The 20,030-nt window shown below is 37.3% G+C and overlaps 1 protein-coding gene across 2 annotated transcripts in view; it reads right to left on the reverse strand.

Annotated features, from left to right (window-relative positions):
* The window catches only part of uxs1 (UDP-glucuronate decarboxylase 1), a 95,629-nt gene that overhangs the window by 58,053 nt on the left and 17,546 nt on the right, over positions 1–20,030 (reverse strand). For both annotated transcript variants that reach the window (XM_067409113.1, XM_067409112.1), the window contains exons 2-6: positions 14,424–14,451; positions 12,137–12,185; positions 7,908–7,951; positions 5,744–5,804; positions 5,052–5,232 (exon numbers count right to left, since the gene is read on the reverse strand). In XM_067409113.1, coding sequence (XP_067265214.1) covers positions 5,052–5,232; positions 5,744–5,804; positions 7,908–7,951; positions 12,137–12,185; positions 14,424–14,451 — 363 coding nt within the window. The remainder of the gene's footprint in view (positions 1–5,051; positions 5,233–5,743; positions 5,805–7,907; positions 7,952–12,136; positions 12,186–14,423; positions 14,452–20,030) is intronic.

A 20,030-nucleotide genomic window follows, 5' to 3' on the forward strand; every position in this document is an offset into this window, starting at 1 on the left:
CATGGATGCTGAGGGAGACTCAGCATTCCCCAGTGAACAGTAAATATACCAAATTGCTGAACAGTTGGGTAAATACAACATGATTAAATGTGGATATGATTAAAGCTGTGCCAAAACTTAAAAAAGCATGTATTTGTTATATATATGCATCACATTTATGAAAATCACCCTCAAATATACATACTGCTATGTGAGCTCACAATATAAGGCACAAATGAATGTAATGATCTGTAATTTAATGCAGAAATAAATGCAAGTCCTGTTCATTTGTAACCGAAAACAGATGCCACTTGATCTATTCCACCACTACCTCAATTACAATTAAAGGATTAGTCCACTTTTAAATGAACTTTTCCTGATAATTTACTCACCCCCATGACATCCAAGATGTTCATGTCTTTCTTTCTTCAGTCGAAAAGGAATTAAGGTTTTTGATGAAAACATTCCAGGATTTTCCTCCTTATAGTGGACTTCAATGGCCTCCAAACGGTTGAAGGTGAAAATGAGTGTTTCAGTGCAGCTTCAAAGGGCTTTAAATGATACCAGACGAGGAATAAGGGTCTTATCTAGCAAAACGATCGGCCATTTTCAAAAAAAAAAAATAAAATAAATAAAAAAATACAACTGTATATGCTTTACAAACACAACATATCGCCTTGAACGTACTTCAGCATTCCGCGTTCTTCAAAACGCTTATGCTGTATGTCCTACGCCTTTCATATCCTACTTACAGAACCGCGCCAGTTTATTTTTTTTTTTTTTTTTTTTTTTTTTTGCAAGTAGAACAGACCAATCGTTTCGCTAGATAAGACCCTTATTCCTCATCTGGTATCATTTAAAGCCTTTGAAGCTTCACTGAAACTGTAATTTTGACCTTCAACCGTCTAGAGGCCATTGAAGTCCACTATATGGAGAATAATCCTGGAATGTTTTCATTTCATGCTCTGGTATTTTCCATAATCATATGTGTAATTATTATCGCATTGGTTAGCATAAGTAGCCTTTAGCATCACATATTAATATATATTTCTGCCTCATACGGTGATCAACATCTATATCGGATCATAAATTGGATGTTATTTCAGACACTTGCTGGTGTCTGAAAGTAAGTTTTAAGCTTAAAATTGTTTTAAATGCCTTGTCTTAAATGTTGAGATTACCTGGAAGCCTGATTTAGATTTAGACGTACAGGTGAGAATGAACTCAAAATGAGCAGAAGAGAAGAAGAGAAGAAATCAGAATGAACAAAACACACTTATATCTATCCAAGAGGAATAAAGATTAGTACAAAGCTTACTCGGATAATAAAGGAATTAAAATGAAACAACATTACACAGTTTTATAAAGTTGCCCCACACGGGACTCAAAACCATGGATCAAGTGCCTATCAATCATCTTGTTGAGCCACTGGGCAGGTACATGTTCACACACCCACCAAAGTTCAGTAGTTCAAGTGAGAATGAACTCAAAATGAGCAGAACTTGAGATGAGTATGAACACAGAATGAACAAAAACTTAATTCTAAACCTAGAGGAAGAAAGACTAGAACAAAACTTATTGGGATAATAAAGGAATCTAAATGACAACATTTCACACAATTTTATAAAGTTGTTCACATGTGACTCAAACCCCCTGGGTCAGGTGCCTGTTATCCATCTTGTTGCGCCACTGGGCGCCATCTCACCCAGATGTCAAACTTCCATAGTTTCAATGAGAATCAACTCAAATTAAGACTTTTTTTGTAGAAATGCACTGCATTTTATATTTTTAACAAGTTCATATTAGATCATCCTCAGAAAGTCCCAATGTTTGAAATAGAAGCAACTTTTACAAATAACCAATTAGCATGCTAAGCTAACTAGCATAAGACAACAAACACAGACAGGGTCACATTCGGAGAATAGCGATACGGTAGCGAATATCAAAATTCAAGTCAGTCATTTCTTTGTGGATTGGCCCAAAGATCATCTGAGTAGATTTTGGACAAAGTTTGTAGAATGAGTAATGAGGAAAAAAAAGTTTTTCATTTATATTAATTTAATAAGAAAACTAACAATTACAATAGGGGCTACAGCCCCCTCGGGTGACAGGCCCTGGCACGCACTTGCATGCTCATTTTTGGCCCGACAGTGGAAACACAGCTATTGTAGCAGCCTGGTTCCTGTCAAAACCAAATTTTGACAGGCTAAAAAAATCCTGTTCAACCTAACTCATGGAAGCAGCTAGACACATATGAGACAGTCCCCTGGCATGCTGTCAGAGGCTTAAACTACATCTAAAGTGAATGCTGACAGACAATTTATTAATTGACCATGCCACAGCATTTTGCCTGGCTGTTTCAAACAAAATCCAGTATGACATCTATTTAGCATTTCTTGTAAAGAACAAATTCCTTGATAACATATTACTATTAAAGTCTCAGTAAAAATATATCTAAATGACGATAAATAAATAAATAATAATAAAAGAAGAAAATCATGTTTCATTTCTTGGTTTAAATTTGACATTTTTAATCTGTGAAAGATTTTAAATTATGTATAACGTTATGTGTCGCCACAGACTCCCAACCAAAGTAAAAAATCTGCCATAAAAAAAGTGGTTTAGCATATAAAACTTTCAATGGTATTTTTTCAGTTTAGAGGTCTTGTGTGTACAGGACACCGTTGTGCCGGCTTAAATGGTTGTAAAACTGCTAGAAAAAGTTATGTGTTATGTGAACAAAGCTGAGAATTAACCGTTTAAGCACGTACAAGGTTAGAACGCTTTGGTGTAAGAATTTTGCAGTCAAAAAGATGATGCACTTTCATGCCGTTTCATTATAGGCCTGTGAATCAAAAGTCAAAAATTGTGAATATCTTCTCTAATGTTGTCAAACTGGGGAAGTGCTGCTGACATCACTGAGTAATAACAGCATTTTGGTGGAGATGTGTCCACAGGTGCATTACAAATAAAAGATGGAAAGCCTTTGTGCTTGTGAATAGCTGTGGAACATTTATAATTTGACTGTAATTCAACGGGTTTCTTGTGTGAATGTGGCTAATGTCACAGTTGAGTATGTCAACCCTGTACTCATCAGGGGTTGAAACCAGCTGCTGAGATTTTCCATTACAGAGGTCTTTTTATTTTTTTAACCTGCCATCCTCTCACTTCTCCTGGTTTGATTAGCAGGAGTGGTGGGAGGTGTGAAGTTGCCTGACAAATAGGGGCAAAGAGATACTGTGAGTCTCACACCTGAGCCAAAAGAATGACCTGAAACTCCTCTAAGTTCTACATCACTTTCAACATCACTTTCATCACATTCAAACATCCATTGTTGAGTCTAATCACTGACAACGTCTGTCCTCAAACCAGATTCCCTCACCTTCAATGCTGGTTGTTTCTGTCTTATTAAATCAATTAAATCAAAATAATTTCCTCTTTCTTTGACTGTGTTTGACAGTTCTTCTTTCAGTTCCCATAACAGTGACTTTTAGAACACTCTCATCCTTTACAGAAAGACCTTGCATGAAGGATGGTGAAGCCGAGCTTCCCTCACTTGTGGTAACTGCTCACACTGAATCGGATTCAGAGTTGGGCATTGGACTCAAGTGGAACACTCCACCTTGTACGGAGTGCTCACGGTTGGATGATTGGTTCCTGGGTATGGTGCTCAGTTCTCAGACGTGTTTCGCCCAGCCAGATGATATCCGCCTTGGTGTTCCAGAAGTGCCATCTCTGGCTAAACAGGTGGCCCAGAGATGGAGGGAGCTGCTCTAAACCAGGAGATGGTGTTCACACCACTCCTTCCCCCAAAGGAGGTCTGGGTAGAGAATCTTCAGTTTCAGTTTATTTCCTCTTTCAATAAAAGGGAAGTTTCTTCAGTATCTGGGCCATACCATGGGTATTCTTCCAGTGCAGACTCCCCACTTCCTCACTCCCAGCCCTGCCTTCTTTTACCATAGGCAGGGAGTTTGAGTTTCAAGGACGCGCTGCTTCCTTATGCCACCCTAGCCACTGAGCCAGTGGCTGAGACTCAAGGGACACACTGACCCAGTCAAGCGTTACACCACACTCACTGCCTCTACTTTGGGATGCTACGCTTCCTGGGTTAGGCACCAGTGGTCCTTGCTGCCCCCTGGCAGGTATGTCTGTTGAGATGTTCACGCAGAAACACACCCCCATGTGGGTTCATCCCCAGGATTGGTTTGCAGCGATCGACCTGAAGGACGCATACATTCATGTCTCGATTTTACCTCAACGCAGACCGTTTCTTCAATTTGCTTTCAGGGGTCAGGCATATTAGTACAAGATCCTCTGGGTCAACATGATGGTGTGTCTCACCATCCCTGGTCAGACCCTGGTCAGTCCTTGCCTTTCTAAGGCCGGAGTGCCCTTAGAACAAGTGTCCAGGCATGTTGTTACAACAGATGCCTCAAGAACAGGTTGGGCCACTGTGTTCAACAAATGTGTAGATTCAGGCTCCTACTTGGAGAAAGCTGAATCACGTTCCTCCAGCATCCTCGCAGTCAGATGTGGCGGAGGTGTTCAACGCCAGGCCCAGTACTAATATGCATTCCTGGTCAGTCAGCCCTTGTACTGGGCTAACAGCCCATATGCTGTGATTTCCTCTTGGTAATCCCATGGTGTCGATAAACCCATGTCTTTCATTGGGCAGTTTCTGCTCTGCCCTGTCTTTGCATTGATAGTAGTTCCAAACCTGGATTGGCAGGACCTACCGCAGATATCTTCCATATGCCCCACTGGTCAGTCCATATGTGTATCTACCACACATTACCTTCCTAACGGCAGGGTGTGGCCATTGGCCCTGCTGCCTGATTTTGGATACCCGACCAAACGGATATCTTATGATGGGGTCTGGTAAAGAGACTGGATCCAATATTCATGGTGTGGAAATTTGATTTAACATTTTTGGTGTAGCTGGAAATATGTCTGTACGATCTAAGGCAAAGCTATAATGCTCTTCAAATGCATTGCAAATAATGTGTGTTTACATTAAATTGTTTAGCTACATGATGAATCACACATTAAAAGCAATTAGTAGATGCACTCACCTTCGATATAGAGAGGCTCCACCACATCATGGTTGATCAGCTCAAAGTTCTCATGGCCAATCCAGTGCTCTACATTGCGTTTGCGGCCAGTGAAGAAATTATCCACCACAGTCACCTCATGACCATCCATCATCAGCTTATCAGTTAGGTGAGAGCCCACAAATCCTGCCCCACCAGTGATCTACCAGAGGAAAGGCTGTATATCATTTCAAAAGCCCAAATTATTGTAGTATATATAGAGTCATACATTACTTTTTATTTACTTAAGTTTCAGACGAATTAAGCAGTGTTCCTACTCCCTACTGTTTCTTGTTTCCTGAAGGCCTCTACGTACTTACACTTTCAATTATCTGGGTGCAACCCAGCCTATTGAAAAACTCTCTCTGAAATAACTGTTGTTATTTCACTGTAACAGCTGCCAAATTGGTCATGCTTCAATCTGACACAGTAACCTTTTAAACACAGGAGATTTTTTTAATTTATTTTTTATTAACATTTCAATAGGAGAAAGATAAATGCCGCCGATCTATCAAAGAGTGGAAAATGAACAACGAAATGTCAAACTATGATGACCACCTGTAATTTAGTAAGGTACAAGGGATGCCATGTATATCTAACAGACAGTCCGACAGACATGCATTATTGAAGAAGCAGTTTTGTATCCTAAATAAGTCTGGCAAAAAACCTCTCACCAAAATCCTCTTTCTGTCCTTCTCGGATAAGAATTTCACAGGTGGGTACTTCTGGGTAAAACTGTAAAATAAAAGAAAACCTTAAGCAAGATTCAAGACTATAACAGCAACAGCACACTATACAGACACACACACAAGCATAAAAAAAAAAATCAATGCTGATGAAAAATGTCCAAATTCTCCTTGCTACTCTTTCAACACATTCCAGTAAAAATTCACTTGTCAGTATTGAATATGTCAGTATCTGAGCAAAGAAACACAATAACAACTCAAGAATACAGGGGGATGAATCAATTCTTGTGATTCTCTCATCCAATTATTCTTGAGTTTCTCAGGTCAAACACTGAGATACTGACAAGTGGATTTGGAGATATAGATATATATCCCCACTCTCTTAGTCCCCTAAGTTCACTGATAACTTTATCACTGATAATTTCAACTGCCTCACTGGTCCCAAAGCGGGCACAGTCCCGAAGAGATTTGTAAAGCTTTACAGAAAGCTTTATAAGAACAAACAACATCAATTCACCCATCAGAAAAACCTGTACCAATGCCCTTCTGTTTAAAATAAGCATTTTCTTAACCCTCATGTGGTGTTCGGGTCATTTTGACCCTGGAGAAGATTTTGTATTGTTTATCACACTAGTGTGCTTTAAAAGTGTAGCTTAAATTATCAGAAATAAAATCCCAAACACAACCTTTAATAAAATAAAAAGAAAGCAGTTCATGTATTTTGTTGTTGTTGTTGTTGTTGTTGTTGTTGAGCAATGCCAGAATAAAATAAAAGTGACAGATATAAAGTTGTCACTACCTTATTTGGGAAAGAAAATCATTAATCCTTTCTCCCACATGTTGTTTTTGCACAGAAGCAGCACAAATAGCATTTTAAGACCACAGCACATGTTTTAATGCTGGTGGAACCCTGTTACAAAAGTCTATCCAAGAACGTTTTTTGTTACTTTGGCCAAACTGATTTTAAATGAAGATTCATTTCACACTGCTGCCATGATACTTGTGCCTGTTTGATGAATTTTCTAACAGGAAATATACTCTGAGGCCCTGTTTACACATGGTATTGAGATGCGTTTTGATTGATCACAAGTAGACGAAGGAGACACATTGCCGTTTACACCTTGTGTTTTGTCTCTATTGTTCACTTCTGTCCTGATTTCTTCAAGGGGAGGGTCTATGGGCTGGTAAATGTATGACCTTTTTCAGATTAAAATATACCGAAAAATATACAGAGAGTATCAGCTTTCATTTCTGCTCTGACAGCCACAAGACCATGCTAAATGCGGTAAGTGTATGTTAGAAATCAGGAACGGTGTGAGAACATTATGCTTGGTACATATTTCATCTTCAGACCAAACTCAGGTCTTCAGCAGACAAAATTTTAATCCCGTCTAGCTAGTTCGAATGCATTTGACCACATGAGCGTTTACATTAAGAAAGCAATCCAGTCGAATGTGTTTTCGACTACCTCTAGAAGGGGTTAAAAGTGGACAAGCTCAATATGTTTTAGAACCCACCTGTGATCTGATCGACCAAATTGCATCTTAATACGAGGTGTAAACAGGGCCTGAGATTATGTTAGTGCTGGGATTAGTCAGGGCCCAGGGCCAATAAAACAGCATCAAAGAATCTCCTTTAGGTCTGGCTGAGATGCGGCAAAGTGAAGAGAAAATGAGCCACTCTTTGTGGAGACTTCACACCTCATCAAAAAAAAAAAAAAAAAAGACTAAGGACTGAGAAAAGATCACGGTGAAATTTTGACCTTATCCTGCCATGCCAGTCAAGGCGTGACGCACATCGTGCTCCAGCTTCCTGTCTCTCCCTGCTTACACATCTCCAGATTGGCTGTTTTAAGGTACATGCCACTTCACACAAGGCAAACTTACATTGTATTTTTTCCTTACTGTGAAATATTCTTTGATCATGTCATTTCTATCCTAATCAACTGAACATGCTTAAGAGGGCTTTTTTCTCACTATTGCACAATATATTCATTATATTTATGAAATGTGGCCACCAGATATATAAGGTAAATAAATAAATAGAAATGTACTGAAACATCAATGTATTTTGAATGTGTTTTATGTTTAAATGAAACATGGCGAGACTTAAAGCATAGTGTAAGTTTTTTGGGTGCAGAAGAAAAACATACCTAAGCTCAAGTTCCCGTATCTTCTCCCTGAGAGGTGCCACTGCCTGAGAGGAACAGAGTGAGATAGCAGTAAGAACAGGACAGGATGGTCAAAGAAAAGATGCATGAGACAAAGAGTAAAGAGGTGACTAGAGAGATATTTATAAAGAGTGAGGTGACTGCATTAATTACCCAGGTGAGACTGTGACATTTAAAGCCTTTTAAGGAGAACAGAACAGATAAAATGGCAGAAATTTATTTCTGACTTAGTCTTCAAGCACTATCAGCCCTCAAAATGATTTACAGATTAACCCGAGAGTAGTCGTAAGGTTATGTGAAACTCAATTAAATGACTTTTGGTTAGGGAACAGAAATAGTTAACAGGGGGGTTCCCCCCTTCTTGTCTGTGTATCCCTGCCTCTGCTGAATTATTTTAATATCCCCCCCAGGCGATGCTACTCCACAAACCAAAAGAGCATATAAAATTCCAAAAATAAAAATATATTTTTTTAAAACATCGCCAAGTAAAACACTGAGTTTATATAGAACTGTCTCTTTACGACCACAACAAACAGGACATTTTTCAGACGCGCATTCTGACTTCGCCTCAGCCACAGGTGCAAGTCAAACGAGTGCGGAAAAGGTGCAGGTGACGACGAGAGAGCTTCAGTTGAACAACAGTGAACTGTGGTCAGATGAGATGTTGTCAGGTCGGTAAAATTACCATGACATCAGCCGTTATACGGTGCTCTTGGCGTGCACTCAAGAATTGCATGCGCAAATGCGCATAATTACTTTATTATAGCTTAAATAAAGCTCAAAAGAAAGTACGAACAATGACCGTCGTAGTTAAGTCATGAAATTACAAACATGCGATTAAAGCTGCCTCAAAACTGTGCACACATGTATTTGCTGACATGGTTTTAAAGCTATTGTTATCCAATTTGTTGGCCTTAAAACGTCTTAAAACTGCACATATGTACACCTGGGAAATCTAAATTTCTATCAGAAATGAAGAATTATTAATGTCATTGTAGATAGTGGTGCAAATATCTAAGCTATCTAATACTTAAAATCTCAAGGTTAAATCAGAAGATCTTTTTGTAAAAATGTTTATGTAACAGCTGCCAAAAATAGTAGAATGGGGGGTGCGCAGGAAAAAAGTTTGGGAACCGCCGCTTTATTTATTTAAGCACTATTCCTAATTATGAGTCATGTTTAACAAGTAATCCTAACTTCATTAACATTCCGAATGACAGCCAAAACATCAGACATTTGCTTCAGAACATCAAGATTTTAAGATCTGGGTCAAAAAACATTTCCAAATTGTAACACTTCTTTAAATGAAATATTAAACGTCAGACCGGAGACTAAATGTCATCGTTTCTAAAAGCTATCGCAGGTGCTGACAAACAAGCCTCAGTAGGTGTTGACACACTTTGAACCTTAAGGTCAGGCAGATAGAAGAAAAGCAGTTTCTAATGAGCTTCTGCAGGTGATAAGCAGACATTTGGGATCTATAATGACACAACAGAGATCACAGTTATAGCACTGACTTTTAATGCGAACATACGAACAAACAAACCAGCTTAAGTCAAATTTAATGTGTTTCATCCTGTTTCAAAACTTTCTTGCAAACATGCTGCATGGAAATAATAAATAATAAATATGACAAACTAAAGATATAGCAATCTACACTGAGTTGTTTTCAAAGGGTTGATACTGTTTGTGGTTTTTAGGCTGCATTTACACTGCAAGTCTTAATGCACAGATCCGATCTTTTGACGTATCCGTTTTTTTGGCCAGTGTGTTTACATTCACTTTATACGTCACTGGTATCCGATACCTGTGTTTCCATTACTTCCCGCCCCAAAAAGATTGTCATTGATAATTTTACATGCACATGGTAGACCTTAGGGTTTTGAATGGCCATGGCAATATATTTCACGTCGGGTGGCCATGATTACCTGCCAGAATGGATAAGTTTACAGCTGTCAGTGTCATGGATGTTTTGCAATGCGAAATCTGAATGAACGGATATAGACTGGAAAATAAAGGTAATTTGCATTTGTTGTGCGTGTGTGCAGAGAGAGTAGCCTACCCAGTGAAGCTTTTGGTTTATTAAAAAAACAAACAAAAAACTGTGTCGCCCACGCCGTGTGATGGCTTGGAATTCCAAGAGGAATCGGATATGCGTGTTTAGACGTAGGTCGCATTTAAAGAGATCGGATATGTATCTTAATTAAAACCACATTTGGAAGTGGCTCACATCAGATGTGAAAAAACTGGATCTCGTGCAGATTTTTGTGTTTACACATGTGCAACTAATTCCGATCTGTGTTAGATGTGAGTAAAAAATCAGATTTTTTTTGTGCCAGTGTAAACGTAGCCTTAGGCCAAATCCCAATTCTACCCCTTACCCCTTTCCCTTCCCCTTCCCCCTTCCCCTTCCCCTTCCCCTTCCCCTTCCCCTTCCCCCTTCCCCATCCCCCTTCCCCTTACCCCTTCCCCCCTTCCCCCTTCCCCCTTCCCCTTACCCCTTCCCCTTACCCTTACCACTTCCCCCTTTCCCCTTTGTTTCGCGCGTTCACGTGAAGGGGTAGGGGTGTCCCAATTCTCATTTGGTTGGAGGGGAAGGGGTAGGGGGAAGGGCCAGGTAGCCCTTCAAACAAAGATTTTTCGGGACCACACTTCAGACGAAGGGGTATGATAAATTTCCAACATGGCCGACCGAGCGAGCAGAGAGACCCATAAATGTAAGTATTTTCTTACAGTAAACAGTATTTTAGTAATAAATAATCACTTGTTTTATGTTGCCTTTAATCTTGTGTTCATGTATACAGTTATGTTCTATGAAAAAGGATTAGTTAAAATCGCTATGAAAAAAGTTTGCTAATGTTTTTTACTTTATGATAGTTCCACAACATATTTTTTTATATTTTATTGAAACCCGCGTTGATTTGACAACATAAATCCGGTGGCAGCTAACTTGTCTTTTTTCCGCACGCCTGATTAATGTATTGTTTTGTTGTGGTTACGTCCATAAATACGTGTACGTTACATGATATAAACAAAAAGTGCATTCAGTTTGCGTGCTTATTCATCAGTATTGTATGTAGGGACTCCTGAGGAAACGCGCAGGCTCATACGTTTTCGTGCAGAAAACGAGCAGCGTTTCTTGAAATCGAAATACACAGCAAAACAACTCTGGGAGTGAGTCTTCTGTTAAATGTTTATGTTGCTTGTGTCTGATTACTGTGAGATATGTGCACTAATAGTAAAAATAGCTGTCGCCCAAGCAACAGAGATCACTACAGCTATCGATGGCATCTTAGAAGTGTGTGATAAACATCGGCGCATCTATGACGCATCTAGATTTTTGCCCGATTTGCAGTCTAGCCGAGGCAATGTGAGTTGCTGAAAGTCAGAGCCAGTCTTTTGGGTCTAGCTGACAGATTTCACAGAAAACCGCGTAGTGTAATGGGTACAGACTCTTGATTTTTTTTAGATTCAGACTGTGATCCCATCCACTCAGACCATCTAAAACATTTTGAGACAATTTTAGAACACATTGTTTTGCGTCTCCTAACAATGAGATGCATGTTCCTGCATTTGCCGTTTTTTGTGTTCGGAACAACTTGAAAGTCTGGTAGTGTGTGATTTTTAAGTCGTTTAGTGTATGATGCCCAGTTTTCCCTCTGTAACCATTTACAAAGACGGTAGGTGTGCGATGCCTAGTGTTTTAAAATCTGTTAAGATTCTAAAAGTTGTGTAGTATATTCCAGCCTGTACCTGTTACCCCAATACAAAACGGCAATAACATACAGTAATGGACAATAATGACTGAAAGTAACTCTTTTCAGAAAACAAAGACTGGGAAATGGCACACATGCAGTCAAGACAGCATCACAAGCAGAGAAGAGGTATTTGGGGGTTCCAAGCAGAGCATAACAGCATAACATAAGATCAGCACTGCTTGTTACTTGCCCCCTGACTAGGAAACTTAATTGCTATCAAAGGCATGAGTAATTAAAATCTTAATTACATTGCACTCTTGGGTAGCTGTACAATGTTGCCCGAGAGCTTGAAGTGTGGATATCAGCTGTTAAGTTTATATATATATATATATGTTTCCAGTGATACTGAGGTAGGTGTTAATTAAATTTTTTAAAAAAGTAAAAAGCTGAACAAAAAACACACAATTGTAAAAATAACTTGAAAACAAACATGAACAGCTTGTGCTAACAAACCTCATCTATCCTCTGTTCAATCTTCATTTCTCCATGTTCCTGTATAGACCTGTGGGAAATAACAGACGGCTTTATCGCATCCACACAGATACACAAACATTCACACTTGCACCGCAGAGCTTACTGAAGCACACAATGCTCTCCCTCAACTCCGTCTGGACACACGATGAATACACTCAGATTCAACAGTACCAAATGACGGAAGCTGATCTATAGTAAAGCTTGTTTTTCATCAATCTCCCTTTTTGGTTTCAAACTATAGCCCAGCAGTGAGCATAATCTCAGTTTCCGATTAACACACAGTGCAGTGGTCCTTCACGAGGGGCTTTAGATATGTGGGCTTTGCAATACTTAAAGATAAGGACCGCTCAGTATCAATGCCCAAATAAAGTTACACAAAGTTTCAAACACCAGTCATCAATAATTTACACATCCTCAGTTACTTGTGATGAATTTGTAGTGTAGTGTGACACATATGTAGATATTTAAGAAGAAAGAAGTAAGGGCAGGATTTGATTGTATTCTTCTTGAAATTATTTAAATGTGTATACTAGTGAGTTTTCTGTTAAATATCAATGGTCTTAAAACCCTGGGAATGACTGGACTAATATTTTAATGGTCAATATCAATTTCATTTTGACTTTTGTTTACATATTTTAAACCTACTCTGCAGAATTCTACCAACTTTCCAGCACAATCAATCCATTGCAACTAGGGGTGTCGCAAATCGCTGATAATAACTATGATATTAAAATAAATATATATATATATATATATATATATAAAAATATTAATATTTATATATAAATATATATATATATATTTATTTTTTTTTTTTTTTTTTTTTTTTACATCATGTTAATACTACACACGATAATATCATAAATAATCCATCATCAGTTAACATGTAGATGGTGGTATTGCACCTTGCTGCTTGTTGCCACCCATCACAAAATAGAAAAAAGAAGACACAGTGTGTACCTATCACACAAAATCATGTCAAAAAAAAAAAAAAAAAAAATTATCCTGCCAGTGGGGGAGTTTTTTGGATTCGCTAATAAAGATGGAGTGATAGACATGCCAGTATGCAAGAAGTGTTGACTCTTTTTATACACTTTTGTTCAAAGTTACAAACTTTATGTCCACTTCCTTAGGGTGTTTTCACACCTGTAGATCGATTGCATTTTTCCGAAACAGGGACTTAATTTGTTACAATGTTGCATTTTCTTCTTGGATCGGTTTGCTTTCACAAGGCAAGTTTTCAAAGCATACCAAAATGTTTATGCAAGTAACGTGTGTACAACTTTCCTTTTATTGGTCAGGGTCTCCTCTGCGTCATCCATTAAAATGATTGACAAGTTCGCTTCAGTTCATGAGCTTATTGTGGCTTTTTTTAAACTGTTGAGACAAGCGTAAAATCTACGAATGTAGCTGTCATTCCCACTGTTAAATTACATACTGCATTTGTATTAATTCAAGAACGCTCTCTCTGTATCTCCCAGTGCTGTCTTGTAGGCTAACTGTGTCGAGATTTTTTCATTTGTTTTTTACAATCTATGGTCAAGACACAAACACTATACAAATGTTATAATGCAGCAGAGTGGGAATCAAGGCTTCGTTGGGACCACATTCTTGCATGAAGAAGCACAATTACACAGCATTTTAAGATGAAAAGGTGCTCTTTGGTTTTGAACTGCTCTAACTAATGTGCTCACTCACAGAATCGGACACTGCTGCATTTTATATAATACATTTCCTGTTATGATATATGATATCAATTGGTTCATTGGTCCGTTGGGTCGGATTGCTTTCACACCACAAGCGAACCGCCCCAGAGTTTGTTTGCAATCGGGCCGAGACAACCTCGTTCAGGTGATCTCGGAGCAATTGTTTTGGTGTGGGTACGAGTGTGATTGTGGTGTTCACATATGCCTAAATTAACCGAGCCAAGGGAGAAAATGCACCACGTTCAGGTGTGAAAGCACCCTTAGACTCATATTTTAAGTGTGATTCTTTAACCAAAAAATTGTGATTCATTGGCACAGATTTGATTCCTAAATTCCTATAGATAATGCAATAAGATCATTATACCACAGTAATCATGTAGTGATATTTGATATCAAGACATAAATGTAATGTGATCAAGGTTTTCTAATGATAACAGATCTGAGCAGCCCATCTGAGCAGAACGACATTTATTCGTTTTTCCAACATTTACAGAAGAGCTGATTTTAGCAGCAGACTAAGCTTGCAAATTGGTAGTCAAAAAAAAAAATGTCATAATTACCTCATATTTGCGTAGGTTCCCCAAACAGCTAAAAAAAAAACAAAAAGAAAAGAAAAAAGAAAAAAAAAACATGAGACATTAGTACCTAGAACATCACACAAACCTATAAAATCACACAAACAAATGCAAAATTGATTCTCAATACACCGTTTTACACAGAAAATCATAATTTTCAAGGTTTCAAAAAGAAAAAAAATGTAAACTGTACTTTATATAATAATTATCATGAAACTACCTTGTATTTATTTTGGAATTGTACTTTTTCAGTTATGTTGTGGAGTAAGGTACAGAAATGTATTAATAAAAATATTCAATATTTTATAATTTCAATATATACATATACATATATATACATATACATATATATATATACACACATACATATATACATATATATATATATATGAAAAATGTGTGTATGTATATGTATATATATATATATATATATATATATATACATATACATATACATATATATATATATATATATATATATATATATATATATATATATATATATATATATATATATATATATATACATATATATATATATACATATATATACATATATATATACATATATATGTGACAAATATATGTGTGTCTCTCATAGGATAAGAACTCACAATCTCATGAATATTTAAGAGAATCTGATGATTTACTGATGTACTATAATGAGGCACACGGAAGATGAAAATAGCTCAAAAAAGCTTAAAATAAACCATTTTGTTTCCTGCAATTATAACATTGCTTTATATACATTTCTTTAATGTGCAACACATACACACCTGCTAAAATCTCAGAGAAATGTAGTTTAGTGCTTCATGGGCCTTTAAAAAAGACCTTTAAAAGACCTTTAGACATTTAAAACTCCAGTAAAGATGTAACTGAAAGGTGGTTACTGGTTGGATTCTGGGCTGTGATTGTAATTAATTAAAACCATTCTGTTCCAATCTCAAAGGCAATGCGAATAAACTCACTCACATAATAGAATAAAAGTTGAACATATATAAAAATTTTAACATGATATATGTAATAATCACAATCAAGTACCTCTTCAATCAACTGACTATCTAACCAAAGCACAAAAAAGATGAATCTGATTTGGGTATGTGTCAGTTATAACCTTCATAAATAAATCTTAATTATTACTTTGATAATGTAAAGATCTGCCCTTTATTCTTTAATAAAGAAAAATTATTCTTCTCTGTAACACGCACAAGGCTACATATCGCAAAGATAAATAACACACCTGCCAATCACCACCATAAATAATAAACCATCCTCCCTGCACACTTGCACCAGGCGAGTATCGACAACAAAAACAACAGCTTATTTTTCTTTGTTTCAAGTCAGTGCTAAACTTGACAATAGATAGAATAAATAAATAGATAAGTAAATAAAAGAGGGCAGTAGAGGAATCCAAGGCAAAATGTGACTGTAAACAGAAAACCTCTGAAGAACCATCTGTTCTTCTCTAACACTCTCCAGAAGAGAATTTTAGAAGTAATTATGCAAATCCCTCTGTTCCCAATTTGGCCAGTTCTTTCCCAGTGGCCTTGCTGCTGTCACTGCAAATTCCTGGGTGCTGCGTGATTTACGGCAGGCTGTTTTGTGCATGGCCAGCTTGCCGTGTGCCACCTGATGCCATGTCAATGCAAATATGAGAGGAGAAACAATCTAAATCAAAGGGGACAGAATAAGAAGCCTGATAGAAGAAAATTTCAGGACCATAACAATCGAGGAACAGAGTTGTATTAATGCAGACTTTTTTTTTTTTTTTTTTTTTTTTTTAAATCAAGCAATAATGCACAATAATTAAGCAATATTGTTATTCTCAAATCAGGCACTAAAAACAGTCTGGTTCATTCTGAGCAAAACTAAAATGCTATTTTGTTTTTGTTCCGGTTCCAGAGTTACCAGTTAGAACCAGTTACCAGTTATATGTTTGTGATTTTTCAGAAATCACTGCATATTCTAAATTTTTACAGAATGCAGTTTCACTTTTTTTCATGTGCAGAACAAAATGAATAGCCTAAAAATGTTTGGAAACAGCTAGTTCCTAAATTCTACGATTAAACTTTAGACATTGCAAACTACATGACTGCAAACACCAAATGACCAAAACAGACCCGGTCCATCGTCACAACCAAATTACATTCATAATCGGCCTGACAGGACGGTAGTGTGTTCCCGGCTTAAGACACACATACACTAGGTCCATTTGGACCTTTTGAAATGCAATTCAGTCTGATAAATCAATTCATGCTGAGAAATGGGTAACTGGCGCTTTTAACAAAAATAAAAGCTTCTGAAAGAGCTTAAGTGAACAGGAAATAAAGTAATACAGACTTAAAAACTTGCCCAATTACATCTGGCCAAGTCCTTACAAAATACAATATTTTTAGTGCTGCCTGTCAGTAGGCGTGAAAATTGTGTTTTTGGGGCAGGTGGGCAGCAGCGGCAGACTAGTTTGTCAAGGTCACTCTCTTGGTGAACCACTCTCTGAGTCCTGGGGACTCTTTAGGGATCAAAAAAAAAAAACTGGAACAGTAATTTCTCAAAGTAGCATTCCATATGACCCAAATTCATCTTTCTGAATTTCTACACCCTGGTTTTGGGGTCTCTAGTTATTTAAAACATAAGACTGCGTAATATGTGTAAATGGTTGCAGCTGTGTGTCTAGAGTCTTGGCTGAGTGTTAACTAACGCTGTATTTTAAAGCAAGTTTCCAAGTTTATTAAGCTGGAAGGTGAATGTGAAGTGAATGAAGTACTGCTTAAGCATAAAGTTACAAAACTAACCAATCACTCTTATGCACATATCAATTAGGCCTGCCCCAACTAAAGATTTTCCAAGTCGACTATTCGTTCATATCAGCCAATGGTTCTCAAACTGGGGTACACATAGAAAATGAACAAAATGGTGAGTTTTGCCATTCATTTAACCCCTTAAAGGTACAATATGTAATAATTTTGTCCGCTAGAGGTCGCTAGAAGCCTATTCAAAACAAAGGCGTAGCTTGATGACGCCAAGTTTTAGAGCGGAATCTTGGGAAATGTGGTCTTCACCTCAACGGATGGTGCAAAAGAATAGGGATTGGAGTCGGGAAGAAATCATGTTCATGGATGTGATTATTAATGTTACTGTAGTATGAAGCAGAGCAGGACCGAGTGTTGTGGGAGCTGAACGAGGCCGCTGGAGCATTTGCGCAACACATGCCTCACGAGCAATGGAACTTTTATTATGTCACAGTCGCTGGCACTGCTTCCACTTTTCCGGTCATGAGTATGAGGTAACGCAGCTCTGTTTATCATATTAGACTGTTGAAAATGATAAAACGTTACTCTGTGTGTTTGCTCGGCGGCTGCTGTGAGACACTACTGCACAGATCGATTTTAGAACATCATATTAAATACTGGATAGCTTGTGTTGATGAATGGCATGCAATTAATTTTAAAATGTATTGTATGATGGAGAAAATTATGTAACTGTTAATATTACGGTTCATAAAAATAAAGCTGTATCTGATTATGCTATGTTAGCTACTTGACAAGAAAGCGTTTTTCTCTGAGGCATGGTAAAGCATGGTACTCGAAAAAAAAATCAAGAAAATCGATTTAAACAATAAGACTAAACGAGTTGAGCTATATAACAACAATTTGTTTTCTGTCTATAAATATATCAAAACAGTTGTTCCCTTGTCTATTAAAATGTGTATTCAATAGATAAACAGAATACAATCATACAGCCAGGCATGAAGCAAGTGTTTTTTGCTAGTTTAGGTTATCATTTTCACGCCCAGTGCCCACGTTGTTTAAATAGCAAAAGTTCTCCCGTGGGCGTGCTGGTCTGAAAAATGGTGTGTTTAGGCACGTTGCTATTTAGAGGCAACTGAAAACAACTGCACCATTGACCAACAAAAGCCTGGTCTAAAGTCAATGGCGCAGTATTTAAAAAAAAAAAAAAAAAAAATTATTTATTTTTATTTTTTTTATTTATTGTTATTTATTTGTTATTTTAAAGCGTCTTTGGTGTTTCCATGATTTCTACAACATAAAACCAGGAACAGGCGACTCCTCACATGTCCTGGATTCTTGGTTAAAATTGCAATTTTCTCACAATTTACAAATAGTTGGAAACATTTGGGATATTGTAAGTACTTAAGTGAACAAAATATATAACACTGGCCTAGTGGGTTTTTGATATTTTACTGCAAAAATATTACACATTGCACCTTTAAAGGAACTTTTTTTTTTTTTTTGAAAATAGGCTCATTTTCCAACTCCTCCAGAGTTAAACAGTTGAGTTTTACAATTTTCTAATCCATTCAGCCAATCTCCGGGTCTGGCGGTACCACTTTTAGCATAGCTTAGCATAGATCATTTAATCTGATTAGACCGTTAGCATCTCGCTCAAAAATGACCAAAGAGTTTCGATATTTTTCCTATTTAAAACTTGACTCTTCTGTAGTCACATCGTGTACTAAGACCGATGATATTACGCAATGATACTACGCAGCGGCTGTGACCCCCTGCTTTCACCCGGAGCGTGCATTGCAACCATGGAGACATTTGTGAGAGATGCTGCATAATATCATTGCGCCTGCTACACCCATGGTACGGCAGCAAAGTTCCTTGATTATTAAGCCAGAATGAGAATATAGTTCCTAGCCATATCGGCCTAGAAAATCGCAACTTTTCATTTTCTGTCGGTCTTAGTACACAATGTAACTACAGAAGAGTCAAGTTTTAAATAGGAAAAAATATCTAAACTCTTTGGTCATTTTTGAACGAGATGCTAACGGTCTAATCAGATTCAATGAACTATGCTAAGCTATGCTAAGAGTGGTACCACCAGACCCGGAGATCGGCTGAATGGATTCGAGAACGGTAAAACTCAACTGTTTAACTCTAGGGGAGTTGGAAAATTAGCCTATTTTCAAAAAAAGTGGCATGATCCTTTAAACAAAAGTGTGCTTAAATATTAATATAATTATAAAAAATTTACATTTTTGTTTTATTTTAAATGCCATTTTTCGTGCCAAGTTGAGTAAAAAAAAAAAAAAAAAAAAAAAAAACTGGGAAGCAAAAGTTTACTTTTAAAGTTTTCCTTGACAGATTTACACTCTATTTTGGTGGAAGCAAAGAATACTACTCGCAGTGTCAAAAAAAGTATCTAATTCAGGGTTTGTCAACTCAACAGGGGTCAGAGTTCTCCATTAGCGTTCTCTTAGGAGTCACCAAGAATACATTACTTTTCAGTAACTCATTATAATTTCACTTTGCAATTAAATAATATACACTACTTACAGCACATATCTCCTAGATGAGTGTTCTGACTCTCAGGATTGTGTTTTTTTTTTTTTGTAGTTTTGTAGGCCACTGTTTACGTCACTGATTACATTGCTCTTAAGAGATATCAAACACATTTCTTGCAGCAAATCATATTTAATCAGCCAAAAAAAAAAACTGAAAAGAAAATCTCACACAACGATAAAATTATGACAACCAAATTCCCCATCAAACAGGATATTTAATCAATATTCATAAAATAAGATGATCACGTAGAGGACCAGGGAAAACCATATGCAGCCCTCAAGGG

Source organism: Chanodichthys erythropterus, chromosome 14 (assembly GCF_024489055.1).
Source record: "Chanodichthys erythropterus isolate Z2021 chromosome 14, ASM2448905v1, whole genome shotgun sequence".
Classification (NCBI taxonomy): Eukaryota; Metazoa; Chordata; class Actinopteri; order Cypriniformes; family Xenocyprididae; genus Chanodichthys; species Chanodichthys erythropterus.